This window comes from Martes martes (assembly GCF_963455335.1).
Source record: "Martes martes genome assembly, chromosome: 12".
NCBI lineage: Eukaryota > Metazoa > Chordata > Mammalia > Carnivora > Mustelidae > Martes > Martes martes.
Genome location: NC_137900.1, coordinates 29,408,683 through 29,432,819, shown reverse-complemented (window position 1 = coordinate 29,432,819; position 24,137 = coordinate 29,408,683). Strand labels below are relative to the sequence as shown.

General features: G+C 41.1%; 1 protein-coding gene across 4 annotated transcripts in view; it reads right to left on the bottom strand.

Moving 5' to 3' along the window:
* Window positions 1-24,137, bottom strand: part of AOPEP (aminopeptidase O (putative)) — a 299,762-nt gene that overhangs the window by 261,303 nt on the left and 14,322 nt on the right. For all 4 annotated transcript variants that reach the window (XR_013967745.1, XR_013967746.1, XR_013967747.1 and 1 more), the window contains exons 2-3: window positions 22,310-22,476; window positions 2,073-2,226 (exon numbers count right to left, since the gene is read on the bottom strand). Coding sequence is in view for 1 of the 4 variants with exons in the window: in XM_080819718.1 (XP_080675844.1) it covers window positions 2,073-2,226; window positions 22,310-22,476 (321 nt within the window). In the remaining 3 variants the exon portion in view is untranslated. The remainder of the gene's footprint in view (window positions 1-2,072; window positions 2,227-22,309; window positions 22,477-24,137) is intronic.

Genomic DNA, 24,137 nt, shown 5'->3' with positions numbered 1-24,137 from the left:
CTGGGTTTTGGCTCAAGCCACGATCTTGGGGTCCTGGGATCAAGAACCACATGGGACTCCACGTAGAGTCTGCTTAAGATTCTCTCTCCCTCTCCCTCTGCTGCTCCTGCTTGTGCTCTCTAAAATAAATAAATATATCTTTAAAAAAAAGAATGTCCCCAGGTAAGATTCTGAATCACCTCTGTAAGGAGTTAAGCCCAGATAGGAATCCAGGTGTTATAACTCAGTAGAGCTATGAACCCAGACACATTGCTGTCTGAAGCCTCAGTACCTTTATCTATAAAACAGAGAACATAAAGCCTATCTATCTTATTGGCATACCCTCAGGACTAACCAAGATGACACTTAGATCAAGACATTCCCTGACTTCGGGGTGCCTGGGTGGCTGAATGGGGTAAGCCTCTGCCTTCAGCTTGGGTCATGATCCCAGGGTCCTGGGATCGAGCCCCACATCGGGCTCTCTGCTCAGCCGAGAGCCTGCTTCCTCCCTTTTCTCTCTCTGCCTGCCTCTCTGCCTACTTGTGATCTCTGTCAAATAAATTAAATCTTTAAAAAAAAAGAAAAAAGACTTTCCCTGACTTCAAACATCCAGTGATTTTGGTATTAATTCAGGATGGGTTAGGATATGTTGAATAACAAACATCCCCACTGTTTCAGTGGCTTAACAAAAAAAAAGTTTATTTCTTGCTCATAACAAGTCCGCTGAGGATCCAAGTAACTCTCCAGGGCACCTGTCCTCCCCACAAAGAAATCTGAGCTACCCGAAATTGCAAAATGAGGCCCATTCTGAGCTCAGTGGCAGGGGAAGGGATCACTTAGGGTCTTACATGCAATTAAATATTTCCATGTGAAAGTAACATGTAACACTTCTGTCCACAACTCTCCTCTTCTCTCAAGTGTGCATAAATAAAATCCAAGGATTTTAATAAAACCCTAGGATACTCTATATGGCTCAGGAAAGATAGTCCAAAATAGCCAAGTTACTAAGCAGGAAGTGGAAACTACCTCCCTTCCTCCAAAAAGCAAAATGCAAGCAGTAAGACATGCCTGTCCCAGGAGGGGGCTTGATGGCTTTCTGTCCTCACAGTACCAACCAGCCACTGCAGCCATTGTGGGAGGAGGGAAAGCAACATGGCAAAACACAACTGGCACAGAAGGAATTTGAGCTACAAAGCATGTCTTAGTTGGTCTTCCAGGAGGAGCTAGCCATCTGTACCATTACTCTGGGCTTTCTCCTCCGGAAGGTACTGGACCTAGTGACTCTGTGTAAACAGGAAAAGTAATTAAACTGAGCTGGGTGTAAAAGTCCTAGAGATGAATATGAGGCAACGCCACACACTTTGAACACTTCGTACCTCCTACGGACATTCCCCTCCTCTCTTCTGGCTCTCGAAGTTAGAAATAGTTAGACGCGTGGGGAGGCTGCAAGTGAATACCCAGTATCCTGTGTTGCTTTTTTTAAAACTTGAAACAGATTTTGCTCTGATCAGTCTGAAAAAAGAAGAAATCGCTACGGAAGGTAAGAGTCCTGAGCCAGTAGGTTATTCGTAGCCCCATGACCTTGCAACAGCTATCGTGTGTCTGGTGACCCAAAGCAGGCTGACTAGCCCCACTGGGCGGTGGGAGAAGCGGGCATCCCTACGAGTGAACGGCTAACAGCAGTCCCGGGAACCTAAACAGCAGGTGGCCCACAAAGTGATCCAACAGACAAGCACCCCCTTTTCATTAAGTTGTGTTTTTGACCAACTAAGCACTAAAGACCAAAGTTAAAAAATAAAGGAGGTAAAATGTTGAGTCTGAGGATTCTGTTGACTTACCCAACACATAAAATTACATCACTTGACTTCACAGAGGACTTCATATGTCCTTCTTTTCTCTTTCTTTCTGCATGAATAATATGCCCACGTTTCTGCCTCTCAACTCTCTTTCCCTCCCAGTAGGGTTTTTCCTGCTTTGCTTAATATTTTGGTCTAGCTTCTCAGCAGGGATGACTCACGTTCCCAGTGCTTGGAATAAATGCATCATACTGGTCCCTTAAGTGTTTGTTTTTCAGCAAGCTCCCAAATACCAACCTGGAGTCAGTCTCAGAAGGTGAGAGGGATCTCTCTGCTGCCAGATCCTTGGACGAGCAGATCTCTGGCTTCATTTCTGTCCAGGAGCCCACTGCAATTGTGAAGGTGGAGGCTGGCATTGGCATGGTGACATAGTAATACCAGCTTGTGCACCCTAGAAGCAGAAGGAGAGAAACAACCATAATGAGGCCAAGGAAGGGTTCTGGCCTCACTCTATAGTTTTTCTCTTTAGGCACTTGAACTTGTGTGCTATGATGGTACAAGCTATTCTTGGGGGTGGGTCTTATCTACGGCAGGAGCATCACTGCAGGTCTTGGGAAGAGCACAAAGGGCTGACTATTTCGGGCCAGCCAACGTGGTCTGTAACTCCTTGAAGACCTGGGATCAGTCTGAAGTGCTTCAAGTGAGGCTCTAAGTAAAAGGTGGTACTTGAGGTGGTCACGTAAGGGCTACAAACACAAAGGCAGAGGCTGTATGCTGCTATAGAGACAAGAATATGTTTTCTTTTTTTTTTTTTAAGATTTTATCTATTTATTTGACAGAGAGAGAGTGTGTGTGTGCACAAGCAGGGGGAGCAGCAGGCAGAGCAAGCGGGAGAAGCAGGGAGCCCAATGTGGGGCTCGATCCTAAGACCCTGGGATCATGACCTGAGCTGAAGGCAGAAGCTTAACCGACTGAGCCTCTCAGGCACCCCAAGACCATGTTTTCTTCAAACTTATTGCCTAGCACAGTATTTGGCACCAAAAAAGATGCTCTGTTGGGGACGCCTGGGTGGCTCAGTTGGTTAAGCGGCTGCCTTCGGCTCAGGTCATGATCCCAGCGTCCTGGGATCGAGTCCCACATCGGGCTCCTTGCTCAGCGGGGAGCCTGCTTCTCCCTCTGCCTCTGCCTGCCTCTCTGTCTGCCTGTGCTCACTCTCTCTGACAAATAAATAAATAAAATCTTTAAAAAAAAAAAAGATGCTCTGTTGAATGAATAAGTAAACGAATGAATGAATGAACAAATGAGCGATCACGTCTGTGGTGCTAAACTGTTTTGTATACATTCGATTTAAGAATCAGTCTCAACTAGACACGGTAGAGAACAATGAGACTAGAAAAGGAAGATACCTGGGTTTTGGTCCCAACTCTGAAACTAATTAGCTGTGGAAGCTCAGGTTTATTCCTCATCCTTTTTCTCTGTTCATGTATTGGGCTGGTCCCCCATTCCTCACTAAGCAGATGAAAACCAGGCCTAGAGAGGTTCAGGGGAGCCAAGGACTCCCAGCTCGTTTGTAACAGGCCTGGAATTTCATCAGGAGCTCCCCGCCCCAGCCGAGAGTGTGCACACCACTCAGGCCAAACGGAGTGAAGGTGTTTACCAAAAGAACAAATGATTGATTGCTTATAACACTATCCTTCCTGACTTCTAAGATGGGAAAATGCTTTTAATGTTTCTGAAATCTGAATGTGTCATACAACCTGATCTAATACAGTATTTTTTTTTTCTTCCTGAGCATCTGCTATAAATTGATGGTGTGCCTTTGGGGAAATTGGTATCACCACGTGTTATGGAACACACTTCTCCTCTCCTCATGGAGGGAAGGAACTTTCCATGGAGGGAACTTCCATTACACAAATACCTCTAGCCTCTCTTTCAGCCTCTTACTAACTCCTTTACAGGAGCTATTCCTCTTATTCTTGTTAAAAAGTTTTAGATGGTCAGACACTCATGGAGTGACCTATGATTGCCAATTTGGTCAGTGAGTAGATAAGAGGTCAAATACAGGGTCAAAATAATGACATGCCCATACTGGCCAACAGACCTAACATGACATTTTTCAAAATCTTTTAGCAGTAAAAATCAATAATAAAGGTTAGGTTTTTATCTCCTTATGGTTATCTTCTTTGTCTCACAACTAATTCTGAACTCAGGAAGGTGGAGGGGTCATTATTTATTATCCCCTGAAATTATACTGACTTAGATCCAAAGAAATACATTACAGAACTCCTCCAATGAAAAACAAAATTTTAATGGCTGCATGGACGCAGCAGGGAGATGTCAGCCGGAAAGGGCATGACTGTGATTCGGGCCACCGCCCCTCACATCCCCAGACCTCTTTGCCCAAAACTAGGAAGCATCCGTCACCCTTTGTACCTCCCACTGCCCCATCTCACCACCCAAAGGCTTTCCACTGGGCCTCTGCCAGGACCTAAGCCCACAAGTGCAGGGACTATGTCGATCCCCAGACCTGGCAGATATGGCTGCTCAATAAATATTTGTTGAAAAGAAAGAAAGGAAGGAAGGAAGGAAGAAAGAAAGAAAGAAAGAAAGAAAGGGAAAGGAGGAAGGGAAAAAGGAAAGAACAGAAAAGAAAGGAAAAACAAAATTTTCAATAGGAAACAAAGGTTTAAACATAAGGGAAAAAACGTGATATCAAGTTTGAATCAATACGACATGACATCAAGTTTTGAAGTCACTAGAGGAGATATTTGAAGAAGGACTATAGAAGGGCAGGCTCGAAACTACTGAACACCCACCCCAGAGGCAGCCATGCTCTCCAGCTTGCTTGTGAGGTCATCCTGTTTCTGGAGTCAGAGCGGCCACACTTAAGATCACTCTCACCACAGCTAAGAAGCTGAAGGCACGCTCCTCTTTAAAGAGACAACCAAATCGGGTGATGTTGGAGCCAGTCCAGTGATGTGTGTAGTTTCTCCAGAGCTTGAAAGAAAGCCATGGCTTTAGAGAGCACTGCCGCTCTGATCCCCAGCCAGTAAGGGCACAGAGACAGTCACAGCAGTCTTGATAAAAGGGTGACATGGATCCCACAGGACGCGCTGCCCCGAGCCCCCTCCCTCAGTTTTTCCACCTTCCCTTCAGGATCTCATCCTCTGCAGCCTGATGCCTCTCTACGGTTGTCCCACAAGAACTTCAGTCTGGACGGGGCAACGCAATGAGAGGTCTGGGGGGAAGGTGCAGATGGAAGAAGAAAGGAGTTGTGGGTGAGGAACTAAACCTTCTGAGCAGCTGGGTTTAAAAGAAAAAATCTTGACTAACCGAATTCTCTTACTCAAAGTGCTGTGGTCTGGTCATTCCTTCTCTGAAGTATATTTTGGAGCGTTTACCATGGGCCACTGAATTTCCCTTTTAAAAGCTTCAGTCACTTGGGCATCAGTAACTAAACAGCAACAGTGAGGCTTTCAGGTACAAATGGAAGATTGTACACATGAGGCTATGTTTGCTTCTTCCCCAAACCCAATTAAAGGATAGTAAAGGGATTTTTAAAATATTTTTAATTCTAAGTAATCTCTACCGGTAACGTGGGCTATTTCCCCATCCCCCAAAGCCCCAGCAAATGACTGGAGACTCATTTTCTAAAGAGAGTAAGAGAGAGGGCCTCCAGACTGGGGGCGGTGCGAGGGGGAGGAGGAGGGAAACAGCACAGTTGACGGCAAATGAATGGGATTAGATGAACATATGCATATCAGATGCTGAGACCACCAGCCATCTTCTCTTATTTGGTTCCCTGAATGCAGGCAATCAGGCTTTTACCCTCCAGGCAAAGGAATGAAAAAAAAACGCTAAACAGTCCATGAGAACACAACTAAGGAGACTCACTTTCGAGGTGTCCTATGATCAGCCTATGGTGAAACTCACAGTTGAGAAGCCCTACACAGGCACTCAGAGCTTCCCATCAGCATTTTAGTCCCGGTTCCTAATTGCCTACAGACAAATCAAGCACCTCCAGGACCTCTAGAAAGCCGCTGCTGTGACACTGAGAGACCAAAACAAACAGAAACAAGCAAGTTAAAGGTCACTGGTCACGCAAGGAGAAGAAAATTTCAAAGAACACCAAACACATACCCAGTAGGAGCTGAATATTGCCATGCTGAAATAAAAATAGTTTAATTTACAAAAGGAGCATTCCAAAGTAAAGAGAATGAAACACATGACAGAAGAAAAGAAAAACTCAATAAAGGTGTGAGATGGCATATAAAGTTGGACAAGTCTCCCAAGAAAGTAGAACAAAAGAAAAAAAAAAAAAAGAGGGAAAAGTAGAAAAGCTCAGCAGGTCCAATATCCAAGTAATAGAAGTACTAGAAAAAGACAACAGAGAAAATAGAAAGGGGAAAAGCATCAGTTAAAAAAATTGAGAAAATTTCCCCCAATTTAAGGGGCCACAAGCTTCCAACTTCAAAAGGGTATATAACACCCAGGACACTGGATACAAATCAATCCACATCGAGATATATCGTTATGAAATTTGGAACCCTAGGGACAAAGACAAGATTCCACAAGCTTCCAAAAAGAGGAAAAAAAAATCACATATAATAAGGACACTTTCAGACATGCAGTTTCACAAAAATTCACCTCCCACGTATTCTATTCTCTGGAAGCTACTTAAGTAAGTAAAATATGCTTCAAAAAGATATAGTAAACCAAGAGGAAGGCGGACAAGCCAATACAGGAGAGAAGCAAAGGGAACCTGTAGAATAATGGAGAAGCGAGATCCCAGGAGCCAGCTACAGCCCAGCAGAGAGGGCAACCCTGCTCTTCAGAGCACCTTCCAGAGCCTGGGGAGAGGCTGCTTCAGGAGGAGCTTTTTTTTTTTTTTTAGGAGGAGCAAACTGATAGAAAACTTGATGTATTTGAGCACCTTAGCAGATTTAAACAACTGTCAAAGCCTCTGGGGTTGGTAAATACCTAGAAAACCAAGCAAATAGGGAAAACAAATAATAATACAATGAATAACCCCCATGAAAAAAGAACATGTACAGAAATAATAATGTAATCAAAGTTGTACAAGACTCAGCTTTTAACAGCATAGATATAATAATATAAAGAATACTGATCTAATCAAGGTTATGATATTAATTATATCAGGACGATGGGATTTGGGGAAGGGGTATGTGTGTGATGGTAGGGTGGAGAGAGCCAAATTCTTATCATCCATAGTGGGAAGATCAAACCCAAACATCTTACCTGCATGATGCAAACATCATGCATTTTACTGAACAACATGGACATATACACCAGATAATTAGCTAAATAAAACAGGTAAAAGTGGTTACTTCTGAAACAGAAGAAATACAACAGAGGTACTGAGGACTGCTATTTTTGGGGAGGAGTATAATAAACCCAATAGAACTGGGGCTCCTGGGTGGCTCAGTGGGTTAAGCATCTGCCTTCAGCTCAGGTCATGATCTCAGGGTCCTGGGATTGAGCCCTGCATCGGGCTCCCTGCTCAGCAGAGAGCCTGTTTCTCCCTCTACCTCTCTGTCTGCCTGCCACTCCTCTGTGCTTGTGCTCTCTCCCAATATCTCTCTCAAGTAAATAAATAAAATCTTTTAAAAAATTAAATTAAATTAAAATAAACCAAATAGAACTGACACTTTGAACATGTGCCTTTCTAGTATAAAAAATTTAAAATAATCAGTCAATTAATTTCTTAAGTTCATCTTCAGAAATTAATTTCTTAAGTTCATCTTAAGAAAAAAAGAATAATATTTTTGGTCCTGAGGTAATATGAAAATGATAAAATATACCTCAGAAGGAAGAGACAATTTAGAGATAAGTAAGAGACAACAGCCTATTAAAAAACCCTTTTAAGAATAAAACACTGGCAGGGCGCCTGGGTGGCTCAGTGGGTTAAAGCCTCTGCCTTCGGCTCAGGTCATGATCCCAGGGTCCTGGGATGGAGCCCCACATCAGGCTCTCTGCTCAGCGAGGAGCCTGCTTCTTCCTCTCTCTGCCTGCCTCTCTGCCTACTTGTCATCTCTGTCTGTCAAATAAATTTTTAAAATCTTTAAAAAAAAAAAAGAATAAAACACTGGCAGTGATTTATGGCAGTGATATGACATGAAAAGTACAAGCCACAAAAGCAAAAATAAACAAGTGGGGCTACATCAAACCAAACTGAAAAGCTTCTGTGCAGCAAAACAAACAAACAAACAAAAAACCATAAACAAAATGAAAGGGCAACCTACAGAATGGGAGAAAATATTTGTAAACCACATATCTTATATGGAATTAATATCCAAAATATATAAAGAACTCATACACCTCAACAGTAAAAGATATGATTAAAAATGAGTAAAGAACCTGAATAGACATTTTACCAAAGGAGATATTCAAACTGCCAACAAGTACATGAAAGGATGCTCAATATCACTTATTATATCAGGGAAATGCAAATCAAAACCACAGTGAGATATTGTCTCCCACCTGTCAGAATGGCTGATATTAAAAAGACAAGAAACAAGTGCTGGAGAGAATGTGGAGCAAAGGAACCCTTGTGCACCACTGTTAGGAATGTAAACTGGTTCAGCCACTATGGAAAAAAGTACAAAAGTTCCTCAAAAAATTAAAAATAAAACTACCATATGATCCAGCAATGCCTCTTCTGGGTATACACCCAAAGGAAATGAAATCACTCTCTCAAAGCTATTTTGACATTCCTATGCTCACTGCAACATTATTCACAATGACCAAGTCATGGAAATAACCTATGTGTCCATCGGCAGAAGAATGGATAAAGAAAGTGCAGTATATATGCACGATGGAATACTACTCAGCCATAAAGAAAGGAAAACCTGGGACGCCTGGGTGGCTCAGTTGGTTAAGCTGCTGCCTTCGGCTCAGGTCATGATCCCAGTGCCCTGGAATCGAGTCCCACATCAGGCTCCTTGCTTGGCAGGGAGCCTGCTTCTCCCTCTGCCTGCTACTCTGTCTGCCTATGCTCGCGCTCGCTCTCTCTCTCTCTGACAAATAAATAAATAAAATCTTTTAAAAAAAAGGAAAGGAAATCCTGCCACTTGGACAACATGGAAGGACACTGAAGGCATTACGCTAAGTGAAATATGTCAGACAGAGAGAGACAAATAGTGAATGATCTCACATATTTGTGGAATCTAAAAAACCCATCAAACTCATAGAAACAGATTACTGGTGACTGACAGCAGTTGGGGGGCAGGGGATGTGGCAGAGAAATGGGTGAAGGGGGTCAAAGGGTACAGACTTCCAGTTATATGATAAATAAGTTCTGGGGATGTAATATACTGCCAGGTGACTCTAGTTAATAATACTGTATCATGTATTCACAAGTTGCTAAGAGAGTAGATCTTAAAAGTTCTCAAAACAAAAAAATTATAATTACATGAGGTGATGGATGTGTTAACCGACTTTATTGTGCTAATCATTTTGCAACATATACACACATCAGGTCATGACACTGTATCCCCTAAACAATGCTATATGTCAATTATATCTCAAAGCTGGGAGGGAAAAGAATGAAACCATGTACACAGTAGGCTTTCTCCCTACAATTTGCATTAAAAGTGTTCATCTGATTTTTGCTGTCCCTCCGGTTCTTGTACCATACATCTGGCACATGGGCAAGAGGAGATTTGTGGAAACAGCAGGAACCAGAACTGCTTTCCAGAGAGGATAGTGTTAATGGAATAAGGGGTATCTGTTAGATGCCTGCACAAGGTCACAGAGAGTGCCCAAATCACATCCTGTCCCAGGGCCTTTATCAGAATATCTGTATCCTAGAGGGGATGTGGGGAGGGCATTAGAAGCCATAAAGAGGGGCGCCTGGGAGGCTCAGTTGTTAAACTTCTGCCTTCAGCTCTGGTCATGATCCCAGGGTTCTGGGATCGAGCCCCGCAATCAGGCTCCCTGCTCAGCGGGGAGCCTGCTTCTCCCTCTCCTACTCCCCTGCTTGTGTTTCCTCTCTCACTATGTCTCTCTCTGTCAAATAAATAAATAAAATCTTTAAAAAAAAAAAGAAGAAGAAGACACCATAAAGAAATGTAGCAGGGGAGAGGAATGACATTAATTTTTTCTTCTCTTCTATTCTCTTTTCTTTTCAAGGCAGAAACCTTAAATGACCTGAAGTTTGGGAGTAAGATAGAAAAAAGTGGTAGTAGAACCTCAATTAGGTCCAGCAAAAATATTTCAGAACTCCCATTGCTCCCTTGTCGTCTTCTCTGAAGTTAAACAATGGAAAGAAAAGGATGGGGGTGGGGGGCATGTATGGAAAACATCATCCAAACCCGTATTTTAAATGTTCAAGATGATTTTCTTCTATACCACCCTCAAGATTTTTTATTTTTTAAGATTCTTGAAGCTCCTCTACTTAGTAGAGCTCATTTGGAATAAACTGTTACATACTTCAAGCTTTCACAGCAAAAAAAAAAAAAAAAAAAGGTTTTCTAGGTCACCAAGTGCCAGTTAAACAGGGGCGGATCAATGGGGGGGTGCCGAAAAGGAACTGGCCAGGAACACACTTCCCAGAGACCCTGTTTGGACCCTTCACAGAAGTTCCCCAAAGCTGTCTAGCCCTGGGCTTTTTGCCCAACCCTGGGTGAACGTTTGGAGCCACTGCTGTGACAACTGAATGCTTCCAGTTCTCTGGGGGAGGTTTTTACTAGTTTCTTACTATGAGGGCATGTCTGGTAGGAAAGCCTCATTTGGGTTGTCTGTTGATGGATTATTCCACTGAGCCCAATCTTGTATGAAGACTGCCCACTGCCACAGAGAGTTAGGCGCTCAAGGAATACCTGATCTCATCCTCAAACCCAACTGCAAAAAAGGCAAGTAACAAGGTAGAACTTCTGCAACCAGAAAGCGGAGCATGCATTCCAAAGACAAAGAGAAATAACTTCTGGATTAGCTATTGTTTGGGATAAGCCTACCCTGTGAAGAGAATTGATGAGAGCTTATTTCTTCTCAATGTGTCCATTGATTGAGCTCCAGCTCTGGAATCTGACTGCTGGGGTTCAATTCCTAGAGCCACACTTACCAGTGTGGGCACACTGCTTAATCCCTCTATGCATCAATCCCCTCACCTGTAACAAGGGAATCATCGTAGTACCTGCCCCCTAGGATTATGCGAGGATTAAATTAGATAATATACAGAGAAATCACTAGACACAGTAACTGGCACATAATAAGTGTTGAAGAAATGTTAACTGCTGTTGTCTTTACAACTCCCTCCCCCTGTTGCTTGGGCTGACTGTCTGGAGGCAGAGACAAAGAATGTTGAAGGTATGGCTGCCACATGTGCACTGAAGCCTGTGGCCTGATGAGGCCCACATATGGGGTTTAAGGTTGAATGGCATTAAAACGCAGTGCACACAAAGCGATCCATTTAAAGGAGAATGACAGCCCAAAGGGGGCATCCTGTATGACTTCATATAGAATGGGCCATTTGGAGACTATTTAAATGGTGTTTACTTTAAATGAGCCATCCTCGATGAAATAGACAGTGAATGCCTTCATTTTCCTTTTTGATTCAATCCACTTGCCCTAGACTCCCTTGCTACACCAGCTGCAAAACAAAGAGAACACGCTGTACTTGAATTAACCCAGAGTTTTTCCTCTGCAAAGGCCAGAAGCCCATCACACCACTGGATGATTTCACGGCCAGGCCGGATTCATTAGCAAGACTAACAGGGAGGAGGGAGGTAGGAAGGGGCCTAGAGGAAGTGGCACTCCCTAACCCAACAAGCTTGAGCAGCCACCCATCTCGCCTCCCTTCTGGGCCTCAGAAAGTTCCTGAATACCCCTACACCACCTTCTCAAATTGGAACTTATTTAGGGTGGAAAATTCTTATACTCTGATTGCCTCACTAGAAAGACAGAGATACATCGTATCAAGGATTGTTCTTATAATCACAATAACAGCTGCTACAAGATCCAAATAGACATGTTCATGACCAGAACGGGCCTGAAATTTTCTTCAGAAAAAACACAAGATCACTGTATTTTTTTGTAGGGTAGGTTAAGGATTTGAAATGGGTTACTTTTCTAATCACAAGAGGCAGTTTAAAATTTAGTTCTGAAAAATTCTTCTAACTAGACAGTGTTAAAACAATTGCCTTAATTATTTTCTTATGTATCACATTTTTTTTAAAAAAACTGCTCTATGAATAGTTTTGAAGATTCTATCTTCTAGGGGAGGAAGACTGAAGAGGAAAAAGAACATGATGGAATCAGTCCACGGCGGGGAGAGAGAACTTTTTCGGCCAAAAAAAGAAAAAACTTTCTGTGAAAAACTTTGCCAATTTATTTGGGAGTATCATTCTTATAAAAAGAAAAAAATATATATATATATTTTTTAACTATTTACGAATAATAAAGTAAATACAAAATGTATGGAAAGTCTCTGTCCTGTTTCTAGGGGAGTCTTGGAAATACTCACAAAACACATTGCAAAAATACAGCCACAGCACCCATAACCGTTCTGCTTCTACAGGGGCAAAAGCAGATTATTTATCTTTGCAAAGTTAAACATCTCACTAAATTTTCTGTATGTAAAGAGTTATTGTTTTCACTGAAAATTAAGACAGGCTCTTAAATTCTTCCTATTAAAAGCATTCACTTTATCTTTTAAACTCTTGCACTGTAGGTTAGACAAATAACATGAAGCATTTGGAAACATCGAATTGATACATGCTTTTACTTAACATATCAGATTTCTTTCCTCAATTCTTCTGTAGTCACTGCTTGTTTCCTACCTCACCACTGAATCCTTCTCTCACCACTCTTCTTAATTTCAGAGTTTGCAGCCCAAACCATTCCATACAACAAGCTATTTCATGTTTCTGGCATATCTTTGTATCACAAATTCAAGATGCTTAATATGTACAGGAACATATGTATATAAGAAAATGTGTATTAATAAGTAAATGTAATAGCCGCACCATTCACAATGTGCACGTTTTATACATCATATGTATTTCTTATAATAACAGACACACAAAAAGGAGGTAAAGGTCCCAGTTTGGTTTGCTCTTCTTCCCTTGGCTTCCTAGCCCAGTGCTCAGGTCTTTCAGCAAACCCCAGCCCTTTCTGTTTCACTACTTTTTAGTTGCTGAGTCTACACGTTCTGGTTTTATGAGTAAGTGCCACCCTCTTGAATACCCATGGCGTGACTGTCTTTCGTTAGTTCTTCTCTGCTGTTGCTCAAGGGCAGGAACTGGCACTAGAACAAAGGAGACAGTAAGAATGCTCTGGACTGGTATGTGCCGGGACTGCCTAACCGAGGCCATGTGCCAGGTCATGCCACCGCTTCTCAAGCACCGATGCCACCCAGCAGGGCTTCAGCTTTCCTTCCCCGCAACATGGTACCGCCTGCGGCACAGGAGACCCAGAAGAGAATGACCTTCAAGAGCGTTCTTGTGAACCAGGTAAAAGAGCGCCACCTACCGAGCTGAGAGCACAAGCACCTCCATAAATCTGGAGGTTTTCCCTCGTGGCTAATGAATCCCTAAAGGAATATGCAGCTCCGAGATTGTTCTTCCAAATCTCAAGCACCACTCTGACCTGTGACACAAATTACCTGGTTCCCCTTAACCTTAAGTACCAAGTGGGTCAGCAAACCAGACACCAAATCCTACTGCTCCAGATGGTCACAGGTACACTTTCGAACTTCACTCACGGGAGAAAATCCATGAACGTCAAGCCCAAGACAAAAATCCGTAGCAAAAAGAAGTGGAACACACCTGCCGGAATCATCATTATCCAAAAGAAATCATGATGACCTTCCTGGATGTCAAATATGGTTAAGTGCAACAGGAGGGGGGCAAGCAAGAACTAGTCAAAAGCAAATCACAAACTGACAAAGATTTGGAAAGTGCCAGGGCCTGATGTGAGACTTTATGAGGGAGGTTAACAGAGCAGAACACTGTCGCAATCACCAGTAGCTTTCTAAAAAGAAAAGATGAATGCACTCACTCCATACTCCTACCCCATGAAATAAAAGGTATGTGCCCAGAATAAAGTTTCCCCAGTTCTAGAAACAAGAAGCTTTCTCTACTTTGCATTCTCTCTTTGTGGTGAAAACTCTTAATCATAACCATTCCTGAATGTCTTTTACTTTACCATTTCCTTCTACGTAATTCCTGCTCACATACTGTGGGAGCAGTCTAAATAGTATTGCTCATTTTGAGCCATTAAGAGGGAAGAAAGTTGGCTTTCAATTGCACACAGGAGGGTCTGGACCTTGAAATCTTGGCTTTTTCCTGGAATTTCCCACAGAAAGTCAAGAGAGAGAATGTCAGAGAGTTAGTCTTGGGCAGGCCAGAGTAGCATTTTGCCCAGGATGAAGTAATGTCTACAGTCTCTTACTTTTGCACAAAAATGAAATCAGATACTTTGTGAGGGCACATATAGTTTTTACCACCTTTCACTTGTTCATATGCTTCTTCTCTTACATTTGTAAGGAGCTTAAGTTAGTTTTGTTTATTTACTTGAGGCTTTCCATGAAAAACAAGTGGAATGTTTTATTTTTCTAGGAAGTAGGAATATACTAAATTAGACCCTGAAAAAAATAAAATAAAACTAAACAAAAGAATTGCCAAACAGGGAAAAACAGGAATGTAGTACGCCAGTTTTTTCTCTTAAAATCTATTTATTGAGCATAGAAAAAAGGCATAAACTCTAAGCAGAAGCCTAACTACAGAAATGACCCCGAAATCATTTTTGTTACTATTCAGTAGTGCTTCTAAATGCTCCTTCCATGAACATATTACTTCTACCCGATCATACAGAACACATTTATTCAACCAAGTATCAAGCACCTATTACATACAGAGCACTTTTTTGGGCATGCGGTCTCTGTGCTTAATAGTTGAGCTACATTTCAGCAGGGAATAGAGGCCGATGACAACACACAGGCTAACATTTCTGCCTGCCCGAATTCAATTATGCTAAGGAAGTTAAATAATAAAGGAGCCACACAAGTCAATCTAAATCTATAGCTTTGACGTAGCCTTCTTGAAAAAAAGGTGGGTGACTTCTGAGCTAATAAAATTCTTATGATGGTCATCAAGCTACAATCTAAACCATTAGCCTTCTTTTTATAAACAGCTAGGAGGAACGATTTCCCCCATGTAGCAAGGACTCCGAGGTCCGTCTTCTGATTTTTGTCCCTTGCCCAAGGGCTGCTGTCATTTCTGTCACTGGTATCTGCTTCATCACATTATGCTGCTCCCAGGTGCTTTGCTTCTTCCGAGAAATCAGCTGGGGCCTGGCAAATGTGCTAATCACGTAGATGTGTCATTGTGATGGAAACTGTGACTTGTGGGTTGGGTTTTCCGCTAGTGTTTTCAAGGAGAGCTCATCCTTTTAAAGGGCATTGTGCACAACAGAGTGGAGGTCCTAGGAGACCAATCTACAATCTAGAAAACATAACTTGGAAAGGAAGTAGTATCATCTTGTAGCCACATACCCTTTTTCTCTAAGGAGTGCAGAGACATTTGGAGACATTATTCCATCCTCAGGACAGCCATTTTGGGTCTGGCAAAGAGCTCTGTTAGTACTCTTTCCTGGTTGTCGTTTGAAAAACCCCAGCTGTGGACTGCAGGGGAACTGCAGTATTAGGCATAGAGTTTTTTCCTCATCTAGTTCAATCCTCCCTCCATTTAAATTGGTAAAGTCTGCTCTGTATCGCATAAGTGTCAGTAGTATGAATGGAAGCCCATGCTATCGCATAAATGTAAGTGGTATGAACGTAAGCAAATCACAATTTAGCATCTGCTTTGTTAAAACTCTGCCCTGAATTGCTAATTCTGAAAAAGAGATCCACAGACATATTCCTGCAAGTATGAACATTTTCCATGGAAATTTTAACGTCAATTCTTGTATTGATTTTTTTTAAATCTTCAAAGAGACAGACAATGACAGATATCAAAGGGGTCAGAAGGCTTTTTTTTTTTTTTAAGATTTTATTTATTTATTTGACAGAGAGAGTTCACAAGTAGACAGAGAGGCAGGCAGAGAGAGAGAGGGAAGCAGGCTCCCTGCTGAGCAGAGAGCCCGATGCGGGACTCGATCCCAGGACCCCGAGATCATGACCTGAGCCGAAGGCAGCGGCTTAACCCACTGAGCCACCCAGGTGCCCCACTTTTTTTTTCTATAAAGGGCTAGTTAGTAAATATTTTAGACTTTGCAGGCCATACATTCTTTATTGCTACAGTCCAGCTCTGCCACTGCAGCATGAAAGCAGCCATAGGCAATGGCCATGTTCCAATAAAACTTTATTTATAAAAACAGGCAGTGGGCCAGATTTCACAAGCAGGTTGGATCATGCAGATATAACTGCGTACTACCAAACAATTTCAGAGTTCACATCTGCATTAGTGCATATGACTGCACAGGGACAGTGTGCAGTGCTGCTTTAACTACTGAAAGATAATGAGAAAAGAACATAAGGATGTAGTTTTGGTGAGTAAAGGCTATATGACATCACAGTATGCTGTGTAAACAAAAGCTTGACAACACATGAAAGAAAAGTGATGGAGAAAAAGACCATAATGTGGCTCAGGGTAGAAGAGGCACAATAATCTCAAAAGAACCTTCATGAAGCTGTCAGCACTACATTCATATCATGAGGGACAATTTTATCACAGCAAAATATTAATCTCTACATTAAAACTGAGTTGCTTATTTGAATTTTATTGATTTAATAGTTTGGTCTATGTTTAATTTATATTTTATTTTGGCTTTAGAGATGTATGAGTTATTATATAATATTATTATAATATGTAATATTACACATATAATATACAAGAGTTTATGCCTAGTCTTATATTTATACTTTCTAAAATATCATTCTAATACAAATAATTTAAGTGAACTCCAGTGAATCTGGAGATATTTCCCCCCTGCCCCAGAAGATAAATAATGCTCAACTTTGAGAAACACTGCTAAACCCTTACTTCATAACTGCAGGGCCAAATCATGAATGAGGAAGCATTTAGCCTTGGTGAGCTAGGGGTAGGGAGAGCCACACAGCATCCTGGGAGATGCAGTCATCACAAGTAAACCACAATAACAGCAATGGAGTCCAGCGGAGTCCGGGTATCAGTGCCTGTTTGAGACTGTAGTGTTTGATGTATTCAATGAAATCAGCATGTCATGGAACCTAGTAAGGAGGATAGAAAAAGATCCTATGGGAGTCCAGCAGAACTTCATTAGACAACTGGCAAGGAGACACCAGAGCCTGGATAAAGGAGCCATGCATTTCAGTAGCCTCGCATGTAATGAACAGAGAGAGGGCTTCAGGCCGCACACAAGTGGGCAGTGAACAGAATGAAGGGAGATCTATAGACTTACTCCTGTCTGTTGGTACATACCAAAGAGGCAAGACATGAGCACTTTAAGAAAAAATGCTTAAAGGTCAAAGAAAACATTGTTCTAAGAACTCAGAGGAAGAACAAGCCTCAGAAATCAATTTACTACAGAAATGAAAATGAGCTTAGGAAACTGGCATTCCCATTATCATACAAGAAGACATGACTTCTATGAAAAAATAGTAAAAAGCCATGAGAAGACATCAGGCTGAGACAGTGTAACAGAGTTAGATCAAAAGACAACAAAGCAACAGGATAAAAAAGATGAGGAAGAATTACAAGAAACTGTTACAGTAACAACTTAAATCTGTACCATAATCACTAAAGAACAGAATGTCTAGAAAATCAGTGATAGAGAGTATAAGTAAAAAATGAAAAGACCAACTATACAGACTGGGAGAACATATTTGCAATACACACATCCAACAGAGGGTTTGTATCTAGAGCATATAAAGTACAATATATATACAGTATATACAATCTAATAACAGAACAACCTAAAAATCCACTTTAAGTAAATGAATAAGTGACTTGAAGAGATGCTTTTAAAGGAAGATCTATAAATGTACAATAAGTACATGAAAAGTTGCTCAGGATCATTAGCCATCAAAGAAATGCAATTAAAACACAAGGAGATAGTATTTTACACCCAGTTGAAGGGCTAAAATTAAAAGAACTGACAACACCAAGTGTTTGCAAGGACACACAGCAGCTAAACTCTCATACATTGCTAGTGGAATAAAAATGATTCGATCACTTTGGAACTAGTTTGGCAGGTACTTACAGAGTTAAAATATACATATATGAGCCAGCAATTGCACTGTTGGGTATTTACCCAAGAGAAATGAAAATCTATATCCACAAAAAGACTTATACATGAATATCCACAGCATATATTCTGCGATGGCCAAAAACAATGCAAATTTCCCTCAACAGGTGAGCAGATTAAAAAACAAACAACAACAACAAAAAACACCTTGCAGTTTATTCATATAATGGGCAACTATTCATAAATTTCTTTAAAAAAAATGTAAGTAAACTCTACCCCAACATGGGGCTCAAACCTACAACACTGAAATCAGAGTCATATGCTGAGCCAGCTAGATGCCCCATCAATTTCTTTAAAACAGAATAAACTATTGCTACCTATAACAATATGGATACATGTCACAAACACGTAGAGCCAAAGAAGGCTGACACAAAAAAGTATAACTCCATTTATATGAATGGAATAACTCCATTTATATGAATCCATAGAAGAGGTAAAAGTAATCTACAGATATGGAACTCAGATTAGTGGTTGACTGGACAGATGGCGGAGGCACAGGCAATTTCCAGGGTACCAAACATAGTCTACATCTTCATAGGAGTGCTGATTAATTATATAGGTGTATATATTTGCCAAACCTCATGAACAAGACTTAAACTGTGTGTACATTATTATATTTAAGTCATACTTTAATAAATTTGATTTTTAAAAAATGGTACCCCACAACTAGCTACATTCTAGGAAGTTTTGAATTACATAAATTAAAAAATTTAATCTGTGAGTCTCTAGGCAGGAAAATCAGACTACTTTCAAAGAATTTTTAAAAAATGATATCAGATTTCTCCTCAGAAATACTAAGGGATGATAACAAAAATGTTTAGAGTCAATTTAGGAGGGAAAAAAAGTCCTAAGAATTTTATACCTAGCCAAGGATTGTTCATAACTGAATACAATAAAAAGCCAACCTAAATATGGGAGGGCTCAGAAATATCCACGCTTCTAGAAAAAAAATACTGGGGTTCCTTGGTGCCTCAGTTGATTGAGCATCTGACTCTTGATTTTGGATCAGGTCATGATCTCAGAGTTGTGAGATCAAACCCCATGTTGGGTTCCATGCTGGGCATGGAGGCTGCTTGGGATTCTTTCTGTCCCCTTTCCTTCTGCCCCTTACCCCGCTAAAAATACATATATGATACGTGTGTGTGTGTGTGTGTGTGTGTGTGTGTGTATCATTTCCCAAGTGAGAGATGATTCAAACTTAAGGGCTCAAAAATAAAGAAAGTCTAAATAGTTATTACAAATATGGTTTGAAACTGAACAAAAATATAAAACAGTAATTATAATTCCTAGAAGAGAAGACAGAAGACAAAAAAAAGTATAAAGATAATATCTGTGTGTATTAATTAAAACTGGGGAATGTGAGTGAGGGAAGATGAGAGAAGTAAATGCCCATTAAATTTATTATTTAATTTAGAGCGAAGTCAAGAGCTATCAGTTAACTAAACTGTGAAACAGCCATCTATGGAATACTCTGTAGTCATAAAAATAATGAGGAAGCTTTTTGTTATGTTCAGTTATGAAATTTGCTATAAGATAAATTTATTCTAAAGAAGGAAGTAAAATACAAAACAATGTGCATAGCATGTGATTATTTGTGCAACAAAAAGGAAAGACTATACTATATACCTAAGAAACTGGTCACCTTGATTGCCTTGGGGGGCAGTTCCTGGGTAGCTGGAAATAAGGAGTGAAAAGAAGACTTTATTGCAATTTTCTTGGCCTTTGCTCATGTGTAAAGAAGCCACGTATTGGGGCGCCTGGGTGCTCAGTGGGTTAAACCTCTGCCTTCAGCTTGGGTCATGATCCCAGGGTCCTGGGATGGAGCCCTGCATCCGGCTCTCTGCTCGGCAGGGAGCCTGCTTCCCTTTCTCTCTCTCTCTGCCTGCCTCTGGGCCTACTTGTGATTTCCTACTTGTGATCTCTGTCAAATAAATAAATAAAATCTTAAAAAAAAAAAAAAAGGAGATATTACAAGTTAGCAAAGATCTAATAAATGATCTTGGAGCAACTGGTTTCCTATGGGGCGGGGGAGTTTAGTTCTCATTTTGCAATCCTGACCAGAATAAACTACCAACAAATTACAGAGTTAAATTACAAAAATTAAACTAAAACTTAAATAAAAATATCAGAACAAAATGGTGAATCTCAGAGCAGCAAAACTTTCTAAGAGAAACTTGACAGATTTGACTACATAAAAATTAAAATCTCCTATAAATCAAAAACATTATATGAGGGGTGCCTGGGTGGCTCAGTGGGTTAAAGCCTCTGCCTTCGGCTCAGGTCATAATCCCAGGGTCCTGGGATCGAGCCCCACATCGGGCTGTCTGCTCCGCAGGGAGCCTGCTTCCTCTTCTCACTCTCTCTGCCTGCCTCTCTGCCTACTTGTGGTCTGTCAAATAAATAAATAAAATCTTTTAAAAAAAAACAAAACATTATATGACATTAAAAGGTATACTATAGGGACGCCTGGGTGGCTCAGTTGGTTAAGCGGCTGCCTTCGGCTCAGGTCATGATTCCAGCGTCCTGGGATCGAGTCCCACATCGGGCTCTCTGCTCAGCAGGAAGCCTGCTTCCTCCCTTCTCTCTCTGCCTGCCTCTCTGCCTACTTGCGATCTGTCAAATAAATAAATAAAATCTTTAAAAGGTATACTATAAACTGGGAACAATACTTTCCACAAACATCATAAGAGATTAATATCTTTATTTTATTTTATTCTTTTATATATGAGACTAGCTTATAGATTTACTTAACGTAAGTCTGTGACAGGGGAGCCCCTGGAAGGAAACGAAGACCCAAAGAAACCGTTTGCCAGTGCACTTTTCTACTGCCTTTATGAACAGGGGAGAGTCAACTCAGAAGCAGCCAGAGGGAAGAGATGTGGGGAGAAGGTATGTGGGGAAGGGCTCAGAGCTTCTGCACATTCTCCCAGCATCTTCATGTTTAGCAACCTGGAAGCTCCAAGATCTTTATTTTTTTAAAGAGCCAATCAAATTAAAAGATGAAACAAACTTTTGAAAGCCTCCCTAAGGCCTCAGAATAAAAATGGGCAAAGGAAGTGAAGAGTTAATGACAATGGTTAAGAATCCTTGGAGGACAAGTGGGACCTACTGATAATCAAAATAATTCAATTAAAGAGAGACCTTCCCTTGCCCAACAGACAGGGGACGCTCCCAGTAACTGGGACCCTCATAGGAGTGTAAATTGGTAACTTTCTGGAAAATAACTTGAGAAATGTACCAACACCCTTAAACGTGTTAAAAACTCTTTTGACTCTTTAATTCTCATTTTAAACAAACTATCTTCTCAGGAATTTAATGCAATAAAATAGGGGGAAAAAAACCCTGGAAACAATAAAAATGTCTAATATTATGGAAACATTACATAAAAGCTGATATGCTCATACAACAAAATACGCAGACAATAAAATCATATTTTTGAAAAATACATAGTGATGTGGAAAACATTCAAGATACACCAGAATGAAATAAATGGAAAATAAAACTGTTCTATGCCAGGATGAACATTTTGAAATGGTAACATGTAGTATACATATAGATTTTAAATACTGGCAGGAAAGGAAGCAAAATGTTAACAACCATTTTCTCAAAAATTATTTTTTTATTATTTTTGCTTTTCTATAAATGTTAAAGTTTCTACAATAAGTACGTGGGAGAAGACACAATATTTTAAACGAAGAAATAACACAATTAGAATTTACCTGGCATTAACACGCTCCAGATCTCAACCGAAAAAGTTAATTATTGCCATAAGCAAGACAAAACCTTGATGCATTAGCACTTGCCTTCCATCTTTCTTACACACCTTTACTCAGAAGCCAGATGGGCCAGTGGTGTGCAGAAGAGATGTCTTAGCAGGACAACTCCAGCGGGCCAGCCAACAGTAGCTCGATCGCCCAGCATAGTGAATAACCTTACTGAACTACAGACAAGTGAACTGTAATGAACCATGTTTCCGTGACACACTTGCCTGTCCCAAAGTCTTCAACCAGGACCACCCACTTAAGGCCCACAAACCACCAGGTGAAAGCAACCCCTAAAATAATTTAGGCATTGATAACTTGGGCATGAAGAGCCCCCCATCCCCTATCCAGACTCCCAAGTGCCCCTCCCCATCCCCTGCTATTTTCTCTGGCAAAATATTTCTAGGACATTCATTTCAACCCAACTCATAGAGGAGTTCTTTTAAATTGAGAAAAACATTGCGTATTAGATCCCTGGGTCCAGCATGCACACACTACAGAAAGAAGCACAGAACACATGTACAGTACCTTCCTGAAGCTGTGTTGGCTTGGCAGAATTTTCCCCACTCATTAAAACAACAAAAGATGCAGCTGCTCGAACCGTAGCCTGCCATGTTGACATGGCAACCGGTGGCTCCTGGCATGGAAAAAGGGCCCTGTTGTTTATGGGAGATCCCATAGTATAAACACATGGCCTGCAGAAGAAAGACAAAGAAACAAAATGGGGGAATCTTTAAATGAGTTGTCACTTTTCTCACCACCATGGTAGTGAAGGTTAAGTTGAGCTTTCAAAGAGAAAGCATTTAAAGCTTTGTAGCTGACTGGTTTCAATGCATTTTGAACTGAAACTGCCAAGGGCTGGCTATGTGAACAGGCGAGTAGTAATTTCTCCCAAATGAATTACTTAAATATGTAAAGAGAGGGTTTTTTTTAAAAGGGAAAAATATTTTTTTGGATAAAGTTTTAAATACTAGTCTGCCAATTTAAAATTTATACTAACCTTGCCCTTCCCCTTAGGCGCTTACACCTTCAAAAGAAAAAAAGTTTTAGAGACATTCTTACAAACCTTTTGGAAAACATTCTGGAAAAGAAAATATGTTTGGAGATCACCGAGATATTAATGTTTGGAAAAACAAGCTGGTGGTCTCAAATCCAGTTGCTGGCGGGCAGATATCCCCAATCTTGGAAACCACCATCTCAAATGGAACCCTTGTGGGAATCCTTGTGTGGAGGCCAAGAACAGGGGTTGGCATATAAACAGGACTGGAGGTCACAACAACGGGGCTTGTGATGGGAAGGCCAAGTGTAGAGTCATTACAAAGTGAGTGTAGGAAACCAAATGGTATGACATTAAGGCTCATTCTGCTATAATTAAAAATTACAAACCCACCCATACCAAGAATGATCCTTTCTGTGATTAAGTCAGAGGGCAGCAATGGAAAAGATCTGAGATTGAAAGAATCCATTCTTTTGACGCCACAGAGTTGAAGGCACAAGAGTGACCCCCAGGAAAATGTCTAAAGAAAATGTCTCCACCTTTTGCTTTTCAGGAACTATGATAAATATGATATAGTTTTAATCTGCCTGACTTAACGGAGTAAATGAACAGAGCAGAACACTAACTCTCTTGGGTAAACTGATTTTCCTTTTTCATTAGCATCATTATGACTCAACACTTACTGTGTTCCTACAAAGTGCCCGAATACCCAGAATGCTGGTCCAACTTCATCAGTCAGGGCCCAGTAAGGAGAAGACACACCAGTCTGGATCTTAACAAACAGAGGTGATGTTAAAAACATAGGGAACAGGTGATCTAAGTGATAGAAGAGGTGAGAAGCCAAACAGGGGAAAAGTGAGGCAACCCAGGGATTAGCCACAGTGGTAAGTAGCTGCTGTGAGTCCTCTGGCTGAAGGAGCTGGCATTACTGGGAGCTAAGGGGCTACAGCAGCAGGGGTCATCTGACAGAAGTCAGAGTCACAGGAAGGAGTGTCCAATGGGTGCTGGGATGAGAGAAGACTCAGTCACTGCTGGAGATGCAAAAGGAAACAGGGAGGGAGGAAGAAACACCTTGTTTCTCACCAACTCCTGCTCTCAAATTTTCTCCCACTGCCCTACAAGGGCCAAACTTAGTAGGAAGCAGAAGACAGGGGATCCTGGGAAATGAGGTTCCTTGTCATCCAGAGATCACAACAAGAGCAGATACTGGCCCTCAGAGCAAACAGGCTGTTGCAGTCTACCTATCCTAGTAGTGTACGCACTATAATAACTCACAGGTCTAACACGGGACAAGGAAAGATTCAGGAGACTGTAGTCCTGGCCAACTTATTAAATGACTTGACCTCTCTGAGTCACATG